The sequence below is a fragment of the Pelmatolapia mariae genome, linkage group LG16_19, assembly GCF_036321145.2.
Source record: "Pelmatolapia mariae isolate MD_Pm_ZW linkage group LG16_19, Pm_UMD_F_2, whole genome shotgun sequence".
In the NCBI taxonomy this organism is placed as follows: domain Eukaryota; kingdom Metazoa; phylum Chordata; class Actinopteri; order Cichliformes; family Cichlidae; genus Pelmatolapia; species Pelmatolapia mariae.
Genome location: NC_086241.1, coordinates 18,850,701 through 18,866,106, shown reverse-complemented (window position 1 = coordinate 18,866,106; position 15,406 = coordinate 18,850,701). Strand labels below are relative to the sequence as shown.

Below are 15,406 nucleotides of genomic sequence, written 5' to 3'. Positions count from 1 at the left end.
GCTTTACGCATTTTCTAGTCTTAGCAGCATAGATGATCTACGTTGGAGCTTGGTGGAGTACAAGCATGTGTGAATCCGCATCTACAAGAGCCTAAACTGGCAGACCAACACAGAGGTTGTATGCCAAAAAAAGACGGACAGGTTCGGAGATTATTCAGTGTACTTTATGTACGCTGCTGGGGGAGCAGCATCCGAACTGGTGATAGAAGCAGACTGTGTAAAATGATTAGGAAGGCTGGGTCTATAACTGGGTCCAACTTGGGCACGTTTGAAGCTGTGGTGGAGTGGAGGTCACTGAGCAAACTGTTATCCATCCATCCATCTATAATGAATGGCCACCCTTTGCACCATTACGCACAAGAACATCATTTCAGCTGCTTTAACAAATCAATTTTTCAAAATTTCTTTTTCCAGAGGAAAAATCCTGTAGAGTCAAATTACTTATAATTTGCATTATAGTAGTGAAAAAGTACAGACTAATGTAATATATCACATAATCAAGATCAGTTATCGATGCATATATGCATTCTGAAAACTGCCATGTCAGATCTTCTGATTGAAACACTGAGGAGGGTCAAAATAACATTTTTTTTTAAACCCAAATAATTATGAATATTTTAAGAGCAAGACAGAAAAGCTGGGCCTGGATTTTTTCCCCCTTTTTAAAAAGTGACACCTACTGTTACATGTGGAAACGTTTTTATAGCCAAGTCAAAATTTAAAATGAGTGACTCAAACTTCTAAGTGAAACTTTTGTACTTGAATTGAAATGTGGACTTCTGGAGAGCAATTTTTTATCTTTCTCGGTGGTGGAAACAAGCTTCCATAATTATAATTACTAAATATTTACCAAAAGGACTGAAACTAAAATGACAAATTCCAATTAGTACCTTGTAGTTGAGTGCCTCTGCCAACCAGTTAGGTTGCAGGTTAGATGAATCTCTGTCCAGGGTCATATGCAGTGAAGAAATGTAACCGGTGAGCATTGAAAAGTAATAAATTCATTATACAACTAATGTGAAATATGGTCACAATCTCTCCTTGTTTTTGAGTTACTGTTGAACAATGGCAAATGGAATTCCCTCGAGAGATATGAGGAACTATGTCCCTTGTACAAAAATACAGACAAGCACAAAGTTACACCATTTTCTAGATGCTAACTAAATCTTCAACAAAAAAAGTCCCCTTGAATTTTAAGGTCAAGTTTCCTGCTTAGATTTTGGCATGAAACTGTACCAGGTATACAGTTTTGAATCTTTTGTCACCATTTACACTTACAAAAGCGTACTATATCAGATATATATACTTAAATTGGAATAAAAGGATACAAAAGGCAAAAATTTATTCAGTCTTTACAGATAGCGAGACAGCTCATTTATTTCTAAAATCAATCTGTGAAACATAGACATCTCTGTATGTGCACACATTGCATTTACTCAGTAGAATTTGAAGTAGAACAAGATGAGCGTCATAGCTTGGATTTAAGTGGAGGAAACAATCAATAAAACATCTGTAATGACAGTTGTGTTGATTACTAGTTCAGAAATTCACATTAAAAACGAGACACTTTCCCTTTTCTTTTTTTTCTTTTTTTTTTTAAAGTGGCAGCCTTAGAAAAGATGAAGGGACGGGAGGGGGGGACTACAAATGGCCTGGAAATACACATGCAGTGGTTTCACCACACCCAGCACCCCCCCAACCCCCGGGTCAAACCACAGGCTCCGGGACTAGGTGAAGATTAGCAGATCAATACAAAAGGAGGGAAAGACTAGTGAACTCATTTAAAAGTTTTCACACCAATAGACAAAGGACCCACTGAAACACCTCAAGGAAAGGCTCACTCCTAAATCCCACCTCCACCTTCAAGTATTCCCTCCAGCACTTGCACCACTTCAAGTATTCCCGCTCTGAACTCCAAACCTTCGATTTCAGTACTACTTCTTAGGTTTACAACATAAGCTATGATATAAGTGCACTCCAAATGTAATCTATACATAGAAAAATAAAGATGACATTAAGTAGAAGTAATAGTTATAACAATCACTTTATATTTCAATATTGTACACAAAAGTGATGTTAAATCACTTTATAACGTGGCATCACATTCCCCGCCCCCTGAGTGTAATGTTCAAGTTTAAACTTCTGTATGTACGGAAAAGCAAACAGGAACAGCAACCTTAGTTTGGTTATTTAAATAACATTAGCAATCATTGGCAACGGCAATGATTAGAAGCTCGAGTAATTATGCCTTTCCACAGGCCGTTGTGCTTGTGTGTGGTGGATACATTATGTACACGCTGCAGATCGATCATGTGACTCTGGCTCTGGCCCGTTCCCTGGCATTGAGACACAGACAGCCATCATCCTGGAAAATAAACACGAGTGTTAAGAAACAGACGAGACACTGAAGAAAAATCAATGCAGGTATTGAGCAGATGATCATACTGAACTGTAAGGGTATTGATAGGCCCCCCCATCCGCGAGAAGTGTGAAGAGCAAAGGACAACTAAACATTCATCTTCCCCACTCATCAATCACATCAGGCAGCACCATGAAAGATGACTGACTGATGTGTAGCTCAGTTTTCTAAGGAGTCGCTTCCACTCACCTTAGTCTCAGTGCATGAGCCCAGCTTCCTCACGAACCAGCAGCAATGCAACTCCTGCATTTATACAACTTGGGGTCATGGGTGTGGATGTGATTCCGTACATTCCTTAGTCGAAAGAACGTCTTACTGCAGAGCTGCAGCAGAGGGAAATATTTCTTTGTTATTAACACTTTCTAACTGGAAAAGAGCTGCGATGTAGCAATTTAAAAAAAAAAAAAAACTCCCAAGTGCCTCAATGCCACCCAAAAAGCAGGAAAGACTTTGTTAGACAAGAACTACACCTATGGCAACTGAGTCATTGTGGCCACTGCCTTTTTGATATGTCAGGGTTTATATGTGCATTGCTGGTGACTAGATAACACTTCCACCAAATTTGAGAAAGAAATAGCTCTGAGCTACAAAAAGAATGATCCAATTTCAAAGTGTCTTTATTCCGCAGCCATTCAATGGTAACAATCGAAACATGCGCTGTTATAAAGAGGAGAATTGTAAGTTTCACGTGTTTGTAGGATTACAGCAGCGGCTACAGTTTCCCCAGACATGCTTTCAGAAGTATGGGATGAGTTTGACTCGCCTCAGCTTGACTCAGTTTCAATTACAATCAAGTACCATCGTTAAATCAACCCAGTCAAAAGTCCTGTGATGTCATTTGTATGCAACACGAACACCACAACAAAAGAGGACTTCGAGGCAATGGTATAGCTGCTGCTCGGTCTGTGGCTTTTTGTCAGACTCTGGGACCACAGTGTTGTGCTTTGAGCAGCTCTCTCCCTCGTTGCCGTGTTTGAAAAATGGCAGTTTTGATTTTCGCAAAGAGATGCTATCATGACTCATTGAGTAACGGCACTGGCCAGCCATGGGATGCTCTCTGTTGATGTCACATTTCGGATTGCCTCGAATCACTTGGAACCCCTGTACTAAAAAAAAAACAAAAAAAAAACAAAAAAAAAAAAAACCTGGTACCAGGTACTAAGACCCAATGGAAAACCCTGAAAGCTGTGTTGAGCTGTGCCGAACAGACCTGAGTAGGTACTAGTGTAAAGGCCTAATTGAGCACTTGTGATAATGTCCATTACTTTGATTCTTTTTGACTCACCTTATATTTCAAGAAAACGCTGTTCAAACCAAAAACTGTAGCAAACTGTTGACCAACTCCATTTAATTTATTTCTCATCATGGGCATATTTGGTGCTAAAATTATTGTCAGCCTATATAAAGTCATCCGTTTTTCTTTTGGTTTGCTATTAAAACTACAAATGAGGTCGAGTAAACTAATATGAAGCCCTGTTTCATTCAGACAGAATGGTTTAATGTTTATTGTAAGGTTTTTAAGAACAACACTTCTGGTCTCTCAAGCTTCGCTACATCTTCTGACAAAAGTCGCCACCAGTGTAAGTTTAAAAATAAAGGCTGTGCTTGGCCTATTAGAAAGAAAGCTAGAAGTAACAGACCTTGTGTTTTTGTCTAAATGCCACATGAAAATAGTATCACCTCAATGCTTTATAACACCCTGAGCAGAGCAGCAGGAGAAAAAGATCTTAGACACAAGGTAGTACTGTCCCAAAGATGCAGAGAAAGGTCACTAAAGCCCCTTTTCTGTTAGTGCCAACTCGGATCGACTTGGCATGGTTCGCCACGGTTTTCCCATTGGGCTATAGTACCCGGTACTTTTTCTTTTAGTATCTGCTCATCTGGGGTTCCAAGTGAGCCGAGCAGGTACTAAAACAGGATGTTGTCAGAAAAACGAATATTTGAATTCCTTGGTGCTTACCGGACATGGCCAGTGCTTGCCCTCGATGTGCCTAAGGCGATGCATAATTAGGGCATCACAATCCTTGTAGGAGGCTGAGCACTGCAGACAGGCGTGGGCTGCTTTGGGAACTTTGGGGGCTTGACTACGAGGCCCTCTGAGCTGCTTTAGTCGTGCCCGACGTACAGCATCCAGCATGGCACAGCTCCTACTGCTCAGAGCGAGGAGCTTACCTTGTTGCTAGAGAAAAATAAAATAAAATTATAAGTTAATGAGTTTTATTCACATTTTTTAGATAGAAATGATTAAATGCTTTTAAAAGATTAGGCGCCACAGGCAATGCTTCAAACAAAGACTGTACAGTTATAAAATTAGATATAAAAGCAAGCGTGAGATCATAATCATCACTATAGTTTGCTACTTGGTATTTTTTATTTATTTATTTTTACCTTTGGCATGGTCCCTGCAGGTTTTGACCTAGCACATCTGGCTAGAGGTAAAGTGTTTCGAGGCTTGGGCCTGGGTCTACGGCCCTTAACTTGGGTCACTTTCCTCTCCTCTCTCTCCCTCTTCACCACCGGCAGGATGGGTGGCCCTCTGGCTCTCAGAGTCCTGTGGGGTGACTCTTCTGCTTCAAATTTCTCTCCAACTTGTGACACAGAGCGTGTTAAGCAGATATCAACACTCTCCTCCTCTTTCTTCAGTCCAGACATGGGCCCTCCTGCTGGCCGGCAGAAGCTGAACAGAAAGCCAGAGTCCAGTAACTTGATGGGGGGCTTGCTCTGGCGTTTACCCAGGTCTGGTGAGGGAGGATCAGGGAAAGCTCCAACTGGCACAGGTTCTGCTGGTTCCTCTTTGATGACTTTATAAAGAGGGTGGTTGTAGATGGACGGTGGAGGTGCTTGCTCTGAAAACTGGAGCCCATCAGGTTCATTTTCCTTCACTTTTGGTCTAGCATCCATGGTCCCTCTTAGCCCCTGGCTTCCCACCTTTCTTCCCTCTTCTCTGCCATTACACCTCACCTTCTTCGCCTCCTTCGTGGAGCCCCGTCTGAGTTTAGCCTTTGCTGCAGGACGGCGGCTGTTGTATCGCAGTGTTCTGACTGTCTCAACAGCGACCTTGTTTCTAGCCTGTATCTTCTGTGAAGGTAACGATTTGTGGGGTGTGTGGTCGCAGTAATTGTTTGATGAAAATCGGAGACCTGAGAGAGCGTATTCAGCTGGTTCTGATTTGATCCTGACTTTGTTTCTGACTAGCTTTTTATTCGAGCCACGTCGCAGAGGCTGCTGAGAATGAAGGTGGGAACCATCACCCTTCCTCACGGATTGTCTCAGTTGCCTCCCCCCAAAGGCAGCCCTGGATATAGGCTGGAACATGTCAGGTAACACCCCTTTACTTCGCATGCTCCTGTCACTGGGAGGAACATGCTTCCGGGTGGTTTTTGGCCTCTTAGCTGTAATCTTCTCTGTGCTAGCTGCTGCAGCAGGTTTGGTCTTCACAGGCTTATGGAGGAGGTGAGTGTTAACAGGGTTGCAGAGGGGAAACGCCAGAGTCACATCCCCATAGGATAGTCCCGGGGACGGTGAGCGGGGTTTCCGGCGCTTGGTGAGTGAATAGTTGTTGGCCTTCAGCTTTCTTAGTCGCTTCTTTTGTCTCCAGCCAATAAGATCTTCTGGTCTGGGGAGGAGAGAAGTCCTTTGTAACCCCAGAACATTCATCAACTTGTACTTTTCCTGTGCTCTGGCATAATCCTCTTCATCCTCGCCAACCTCCTCAACTTCCTGCTTAACCCTCACAGGGCTGCAAACCATGCCAGGTCTCAATCTAGAAGAGCAGGAAAGCTGGGAGATGGGATGAGATTTTTTGGTTTTTTGAGAGGTCTCCGACATTGGCAGCAATCTCTGAACCTGCTTGGCAGCTCCAGGAGTGGAGCGGAGCAGACGGGTGTTCGATGGGGATACAGGTGAGTAACTCTGTGACTGTGGGGTAGATGTGGCATTTCGAGGTGTGGAGGCCTTTTTTGAAGAGGGGGATTTAAAGTCCATGAGCTTCATCCTGTGTGAGGGACTTAGAGGGTGGCCGTTTTGGGATTTTGGCGTTCTGCGCAAATTGCGGCTGGGACTTCCTTCAAAAGACTCGTCTGATGCATCCAGTGTTAGACTGAAGCCGGTGTTCACATTGTCCTCTAATCCCAAAACCCTTTTCCTTTTGCTTTCCCTCTGGTGGTGATGACGCTCACGGCACGCACCCGCATAGGCTGAGTTTGGATGAAGTTGCTGTTCCTGCTCTTTAATGAGGGCAGAACAGGCTTCCACTGCAAGCCACATGCCCAGGTGGCGGGCCATGGCAATGACTTCAGGTAGATCCTCACGGCGAACACACAGAGTGGAGGAATAGGAGAAATCCAACAGAGAGAGAAGGCTGTCCTCACTGAAACCTGGGGGGTTAAAAGGAGCCTTTAATTAGATCACTGGTCAATCAGAGGGTGAGAAGAGGGAGATGAAAGCAATTTGGTGTAAACAGAAGATCAGAGGGAGAGCACTCCAAGAGGGAGCAAAGTGTAAACATGACAGTTGAAACAAGACGACAAATTAACAACTCCTTTAATCATGGACACTTCTGCTCTCATGTAAGAACACACATCAAAGATAAGTAAATGATAACACAGACAACAGCCAAATCCCATTTTAAAGACCAGATTCTCTAAGTCTGAATTTTTAGAGTGATTACGTCTTTACAAAATGCCAAATGTCATCACAAAGACCTCTGAATCAGTTTTCTCTGCCTAAACTGGATGATATGATTACATCTTAAGTTTCCTTCACACTATTGTTTGAGCAATGATAAGATGTTAATTTTCTTACCTAATGTCAGGAGTTTGCATTATTTGCATTCAGTCTCTTAATAAATGTGTATTCATTAAAATCTGTGTAATAAATCACTCAGAATTATAAATGACTCTACTGTTTGTTCTAACCTGGAATTATTGTTAACAGGGCAATAAAGGGACAATGTTGACTGCAGTTTATTAAGTTTATTACTGACTGGAGCTGCAACATTGTATTTGTTGAAAGACAGTCAGCGTTCTGATTACTAAATAATGACTGGCGAGCAAAAGTCTGCTGGTACAATCTTCTCAAATGGGTGCATTAATTTTCATGAAAATGAATAAAAAAATCTTTTAGATTTTGGACAATAAGTCATGAAAAAAAAGAGGAAAGAGGAACAATGGAAAAGTTGTCTAGAGCACACAAATTATAATGGACATTTTTAGCATTATCTGATGTTTTAAAGGGAAAAAAAGAAACAAACATTTAATTTAGTAATGTGTAGATTTATGGATGATGGAAATAAGGGTTGGGTTATCCTAAAATTGAAACAAAATATACAGTCTGCAGCTCGACCATATCACAAGCTAGAAGTATTTACGCCATTTCTCAATGCCAGCATTCAAAAGTGAAGCAAAAATCTGGGAGATGTGATGAGTTCAGACAAACACGCACTTTTCTGAGAGCCTTTCTTGGAAATCATTCATTGTGCTGCACTCAAAACGGTCTCAGATTCGTAGTTATCCCGTTCATTTATTTAATAGTTAAATCCAAACCCTAATTATACTTAGTGCGCCATAAACCTGACCATTTGCTGCACGAAGGAGGAGTGAAAGTGCCACAAATTTGTTTTTGGATGCAGCTCCTGTTATGTAACTGCCAATACTCTCAAGCCCCTTCATGCTCACAGTTCTCCCTTTCAAGTATTACCGGGGACAGTTTCAGCAACCATCATTTTGAAATAAGCGGTAGAATTGCTAAAACTTAACACTCAAAGGGAACAAGTCTGTTTTCTCTTTTATCTCCAAGCCATCCTTAACAAAGTACCTTGTTATTTATGCTCACATGAACAGCTTTGAAATATGAGTTATAGATTTTTCACAGGAATCCGTTACGTTTGATATCAATATGGGAAGTGTCCATTTTGTCTCTTAATGATGGAACAACATTCAGGACTCTCTTAAATTAGACAAATATTTTATCACAGTTGATCTTATACAAGCATGTAGCTTTTGAATTTTTGTATGTTTATATATAGTAAAACTTTTTTTTTCTTTTTTCTTTTTTTTTTTTTAAACAGTAGTGGACTTTATCTATCCAAAAGGGGCAAGGCAGAGGATGTTTCAAAAAGTGCTTTTCTATGTAAAGAGAATACCTTTAGATTAAACATTGCATTTCTATTATGTGTAATGTACCCTCACCCCCAACCGGTCACGGCCCTCCCTAACGTAGTTCCACGAGAGCGATCTTGTTAAAAGGGAGTTTTTCCTTCCCACTGTCGCCAAGTGCTTGCTCATAGAACGTCATCCGATTTCGGGGATTTTCTCTGTGTGACTGTAGGGTTTTTACCTTAAAGTATACAGTGCCTTGAGGCGACTGCTGTTGTGATCTGGTGCTATATTAATTAAATTGAACTAAACAATTTTTCAGGCATTTAGACCAAAAATATTCACACTGAAGCGGACCAAAGGTCCAGTTTTGACACCTGTGGCGGCTGAGTGACTGATGTGAGGAGAAGGATCAGGCTCGGTAAGGTATTTTGGTCTTTCTTCAGCCACCTACCCCAAAAAACAGCTCAGGCAGAGAGATCTGGCACCCAGGTGTCCACTCTTACCTGTGAGATCTATGTCTGCCTTCATGCTCGAGTCCATTTCCGTGAAGATCTCCTGAAAGTGATCACTGACGGCTGCCAGGACGGCTCTGTGTGCTAAGAAGGAACGCCCGCTCGTCCGCAGAGTAATGTCACAGAACAGGCCCGCCTCACGCTGACTCCTCAGCTTGCTCAGCATGTCGGAGCTGTGTGACACTACTGTCTTTGTGACACATCCTCTGCCACCCGGCTCCTATGAGGCACAGACAAAAAACAAAAAAGATAGATCGAAATACTTTATTATGGGAGTATGTTGTATGCTGTGTGTGTGTGTGTGAGAGAGAAAACACTTCCAGGAGACAAGCGTGAGAGTAAGTGGGAATGAGTTAGAAGGTGTGAATTAAAATGTGTGAGATGCCGAAAAAGAAGGCTGTCTCCATAAAAATGAAGAGGTGCTTAAAGTTTGATGAGAAGAAACAAGGCTCTGGGATAGCGTTTGCTGTCAGTTCATCAACTCCAGTGTACACTCACCTCCGATTTCTTGTTGTGCTGACACTCTGGACAGCTGAGGACAAAGTCTCTGATCTCGAAGTACATCCCTGTGAAGAAAGCAGTTGTTCAAACATCAGAACATGAGGTAACAAAAGACAGGAAAGGGTTTGGGTACGAGGGCTGGAGCGGGCTAATCGTTTTAAAGGTGTCACAACTGTCTCTACACTTGGTAATGCCTCACCAAAAAGAACAGCAAGGGGTGTGATTAACACCTATTGTTCATGTCTGAATAAGTCTCTCAATCTTTGACTGATTCAACCACTTGTGCATATGTGAGTCTGTGTCTGTTTCAAATATCCCTACACTTACAATCAGAATGCTTAAATCTCTGCTGGTGTATAGATAACATCATTAGTAGGCAGTTATAAGATTAATATGCATTTGTAGCAGTCTACACATGACTCACATGCTTTACTAAGACACTTAGAGGACAAAAGTGATGTTCATACCTTCCCACCAGTAGTTTTCAGCCACGCATTTGTAGGTCTCTTCCAGTGAGAGGTGGCGTTGGCCCGGTCGCCTTATGTGGAAAGTGGAGATTGCCTCATGTCTTCGGTCCTCATTCAAAACCTCCCGGTAGTTGATGAAGCCCCTTTCCAGCTTCTTTCGATACAGCAGCCCGTCTATCACCTCAAAGTTGGGGGACCACCGTGCGGTGGACCCACGCCCACTCGAGCACCCCGCTGACTCCTTCTGCCGGGATTGCTTTCTATCTCCATCCGACCAGGGCTTGGACGGGCAACGCGTCTCTGCGTTTTCGTATTGGGCGTTGGTGTGGGAACAGTCGCAAGCCATTTTTTCTTAAAAAAGAGGATTTATATTCCAATAAAAAGATACAACTTCGTAGTCTCAGAAGGACTACCCCCACCACCACCTTTCTGGATCGCCCCCTTACGAAACTTTACCCAACGACCTGAAACAAAGTCCACGTGGATGAGGCGATAAAGGACGACAGAGGCACGAAAACACTCAGCTGAAAAGTCTGACACAATGTAGTGCACCACGCAGAGTAAATTCTCAATAACTAACGCCTCTCATTGTGGCTTGAAAAGCAGAAGAAAAGTCAGACGGGAATCAGCCGCATTTCCCTGCCCCTGCTTTGTATCCTTGCTGTCAATGAGAGCATCACTTCTCTCTATCCAAACATCCCTAAATATGCAATAGTTACACTTCCTCCTTGGGACACGTCTGGTCAAATTTCTTAGCAATTTCTCGGTTTCGACTGTCGGGCAACCAGATTCTTTTTTAATATCCCTCCAAATGTGGATAATAACCCAGGAGAGTATCGCGCCAACAACGCCAAGCCAAGTGATGTAAAGTCACCACAACGACCGCGTAAACAGGCTTCACCGTCAACCCCTCGCCGGCAGTCCGTCTTCCATCTGTCTCAGAGGTCGGGAGTGGCCTCTGGGGATGGATGACGGCGGGCAGCCTCACCTCTGGCGTTAACTTGTGATTTCTTTTCGCCAAGTCGAGTCGGAAGCAACATGATGACGCAGCTATCAGCTCAGCATCGCGACTTGGACGACCTAAAAGCGAGGCTGGTCGCCCCGACCAGCTCGAAAATGTTGCAATAATCACCGCCGGACCCCTTCAAAAGCGAGCCAACAAGCTCCGGTCAGACACCCGACATAGTTCACCCCCCTTCAGCCGCCACAAAGCCGCTCTAGTAGTCAAATAGTCCAATTTTTCAAACTCGTAACCTTCTGTTTGTTGCTAATCAGCAGACTAACCGAGCGAAGTGCTCCCCGCCTTCACACAAAGGCTATTAGCAGAAGCTTTAAAGAGCTTCGCCCGAGCCAATTATGATTGGCTGCTGTGGCTGTCACTCAAACAGCCAGTTTTCTTCCATTTGCAGTAAGCTAGGTTGTTCGCTCACGATTCCAGTGTACTAGTATTTGCTTCACTTGCTGCAAACACAAGTGAAACACGATACAGCCAGTGTGTCGTATCCATTAACGGAATACACACTGTTTCATGTGGCGACTGTTCAATATTTTCCTCCCCAGAATAAGTTATAGCTACAACAGATTTACTCACATTTCAAAACGTTAGCCACCTTTCATCACCTCAGTGTCTGTTACAAATATTGTATCCGCATATTAATTTTGTAAACGTTTGGGTTGCATTTCCAGACTTTAATAAAATGTAAAAATTAAATAACAATAAAATACATCAACCAGGCCCACGTCCAAAACATGTTTATTACTAAATTTTGTTGACAACATCAACAATGACAAGGGCAACAGAAAAAGGCGGCTATTTCCTTAAAAATGTAAATCATAATCATAGAAAGGTGATGAAATAATGTAGATTTTAGAAGAAAAAACAACAACAACTTTTTTCATAAGGCAAAAACTGATGATTAATTTATTAATTTATTTATTTTTTTAAATAAGGCTGGATTACACTTCTGAAAAGATGTCCACATGCCCTTACCAGATGAATTTACAGTTGGGTCCATAATTTCTTGTGGCAAGTTTTAGTGAACTAGTTTCCTCCCTGTACAGTTTGTGCAGACTTTCAATTTTAATTCAGCTGGTTTTACAAAGATTTTGCATGAAATGTTTAGGAATTTTTATACACATTTGTATACAAAGCCCCTTATATTCAGAGGCTCAAATGGACAAAATAGTAAAGTTTTAAATATAATGATTGTTTTTAATACTTGGATGAAAATAATTTGGAATCACCCTTATGAAGTCTAGAATCATCACCGAATGGTATAAGTTCCTTTTCGTCAGATGCTCTGCCTTCAGTTTTGTCTACAGTAACTAGAAATCATGCTCAGGTGATTGGTTTGGTCATTGAACAATATTTCCTTTCTTTTACTTGAGAAACTCCTGGGTTGCTTTTTTATTTTTACTTTGCTTTGGGTCTTATCCATTAGCACCGTGAAGCATTTTCCAGTCAGTTTTGCAAAACATGTCTGAATCTGAGCACAGAGTACAGCCCAGTACACTTCAGAATTCATCCTGGCACTTCTATCAGCAGTGACATAATGAGTAAGAACTGCTGACCTGGTTCCACTGACCACTATACATACCCATACCATAGCACTTTCTCACCACGCTCTATACATTTCTCTTCTCGTCAATCTGGTACAGTCTAATCTTGCTGACATCTGTCTAAAGATTTTTTTCCAGAACTCTTTTATATGTTTTCTAACAAAGTCTAAACCTAAACTCTCTGTATTTCCATTCATGAAGGCGTCTCTTGATTGTCGACCTTGACAGTGGTATGCCTGAATCCTCGAGAGTGTTCTCGACTTGATTAGATGTTGTGAAAAAATCTTTCCATTCCAGCGAACACATTTTTTCATTCCACACTTTAGTTCTCTTCTGTGGTATTCCAGGACATTTGGTGTTGCTAAGTTAGCCAGTGCGTTCCTCCTGTTTAAGAATGCACCAGATTCTTGATTTGGCCACCCCTAAAGGTTTTGCTGTCTCTCCGATAAGTTTATTTTGTTTGTTTAGCCTAATGATGGCCTCCCTCATATGCACTGACATTCCTTTGGGCCTCATGATTAGAATTACAGTGAAAAAATCAACTTCAGATATTACATCTTCATTTGGCATGAAATTAATGAGGGAACAGCAAGTGTTCAACTACTTTTCAGCCTCTGAAAATGGGAGACTGTGTATAAAAACAACTTTATGAAAACCTCTTGAATTAAAGCTAAGCTAAGCTGTAAAGTCTGCACTTCAGTCATATGTTGATTGTTTGAGTGCAAAGCCAGTGTGGTGGTGTAAAGAAGCAAATCTACAAAAAAATCTCTTCATCCAACAAATTATGGATCTGACTGTAAAAATCTAAAATGATGATTAATAATGCTACAGCAATCTGGAAGCTACAGTTGTAGCCACAGCTACCCTGGGGCAGACTGACAGAAGCGAGGCTGCCATATCGTGACATCGGCCCCTCTGGCCATCAAAAGTGAAGTGTCTTGCTCAAGGACACAACAACTAAGACAGACAGAGCTGGGAATCAAACCAGCAACCTTCCGGTTACAAGATGAGCTTCCCAACCCCCTGAACCACGGTCAGGTTATCCTCAGTAATACTTGAAGCCTGGATTGCTTTTTTACTTTGGGTCATTATCCATTTGCACTGTGAAGTATTTTCCAATCATTTTTACAAAACTTGGTTGAATCTGAGCACAAAGTATAGCCTTGTAGACACAATTGCTTTAAAATAGTGTCTACACAACATATAATATACTTTATCACAACCACAGGGATTTTTTTGTAATATTTAAAAAAGTAATTGGCCTCTAATTCAGTAGAAATGATGTCTTGTATAGCTGCCCATCACTCTCTGACATAGGCTTACTGGAAATTTTGGCCACTCTTTAATTCACAGTTTCTTCAGTTGCAAAATGTTTGAGGGTTTTCCTGGATGGACGCGCTGCCTCGTTCAAATTCAACCACAACATTTCATTGTGTTCCAGTCCATATCCCTCAGTTTCCTCTATAAGTCATACCTTGGTGTATTTGTAAGTGTGTTTAGGTTCATCATTCTGTTAAAAAGCCCACTTGTGGTTCAACCTCAAGTTTCACACAAAGGATCTAACGTGATCTTTCAGATCATTTCACTGTGAGCTGCCCAGTCGTCAAGGCAGGCAAACAATTCCAAACCACATTTCCAACATCATCCTTCACAGTCGGCATGTGGCTCGCCTGAAACACTGTCTTTGGTCTGCGCCTGTCATGTCTACTTTTACTCTGGCGAGACATCTTTGTCCACAGCACATGATTCCACAAAGACATGTCTTTGCTTATATTTTGACAATCTGTAGTTTTGCACTGAGGTTTTACAGACAGAAAATGTTTATTCCAATCATTCAGGTAAAATTTGTACAATATCCGATTATAGAGCCATGCACTGTGAAAACCAGCAGTTGCAAAAATGACCTGCAGATTCCAGTGTTACATTTTGGCTCTTGACACGTTTTGCAGTCTGCTGCTGGGTGGAATTTTCCACAGGTTTGGGTCCCACTTGGCAGTAGTTAGGATTTAAGCCACTTGTTGATGATTTTCTTTACAATGTGCTGCTATTAGCATTACAGGTAAATCTTTAACAAGTACACACAAATTCCACGTTGTCACATATTGTAGTCTTTTGTCATTACTCTTTTTGATAAAGACAATCAGCCTTTTACTGTTACTTTCAATATGGTTGTCAACTTTGGTAAAAAGGCATATTTTTTAAAAACAAAAATAACTAGGCTTATTTATAAATTATCTTGGTGTTAAATTCTGAATGTTTGATTGTCTCGATCATGACCTTAAAAGTCAGAAATTACTATGAAGCTTTTTTATAATGCATATACACTTAAAAAAAAAAAAAAGCTGTCAACATGAGTATAACATGTTTTGGGTGTTTTAGCCAAATCTCCTGGATGAACTCATGACCCTCTTTTCTTACCCACTTCTCATGGATCAAAGAAGCTTGATGTTCATGCTGGCTCAGGATTTTAAATGATGCCTACTATTCAGAAGACCAGCGGTTGAGTCCTTAACTATTTTTCCAATCTGTGTGTCTACAAGTGTCTTTGGGCAAGATCCTTAATGCTTAATTGCCCCAGATGTGTTCATGAAAATAAGTCTATTCATGACTAAACTGGGTGAAGAGAGAACATGGAGAAGATGTTAAGTTGACTGGATGGAAAAGCTACACTGACAAAGGATGTTGTGAAGGAGGACATGTGACAGGGGGATGCTAAAGACATGGTGAGACGGAGGGAGATGATCTGTTGTGGCGACCCCTAAGGGAGCAAGAATAAGGAGGAGGTCACATTACTGCTGGGAAACTCAGCTTGTGGTTCAGTGTTGGCTAACTAGCTTGTTATTTAGATTA

At 41.6% G+C, this 15,406-nt stretch overlaps 1 protein-coding gene across 1 annotated transcript; it reads right to left on the bottom strand.

Moving 5' to 3' along the window:
• Window positions 1-1,340: 1,340 nt before the first annotated feature.
• Window positions 1,341-11,290, bottom strand: si:dkey-229b18.3 (uncharacterized). Its single transcript, XM_063498624.1, has 7 exons — window positions 9,998-11,290; window positions 9,528-9,595; window positions 9,021-9,249; window positions 4,808-6,795; window positions 4,380-4,598; window positions 2,609-2,742; window positions 1,341-2,365 (listed from the first exon to the last, which is right to left on the bottom strand). The coding sequence occupies exons 1-6, from the start codon at window positions 10,341-10,343 to the stop codon at window positions 2,638-2,640; spliced, it is 2,955 nt and encodes a 984-aa protein (XP_063354694.1). The 5' UTR covers window positions 10,344-11,290; the 3' UTR covers window positions 1,341-2,365; window positions 2,609-2,637.
• Between the last annotated feature and the right edge of the window lie 4,116 nt (window positions 11,291-15,406).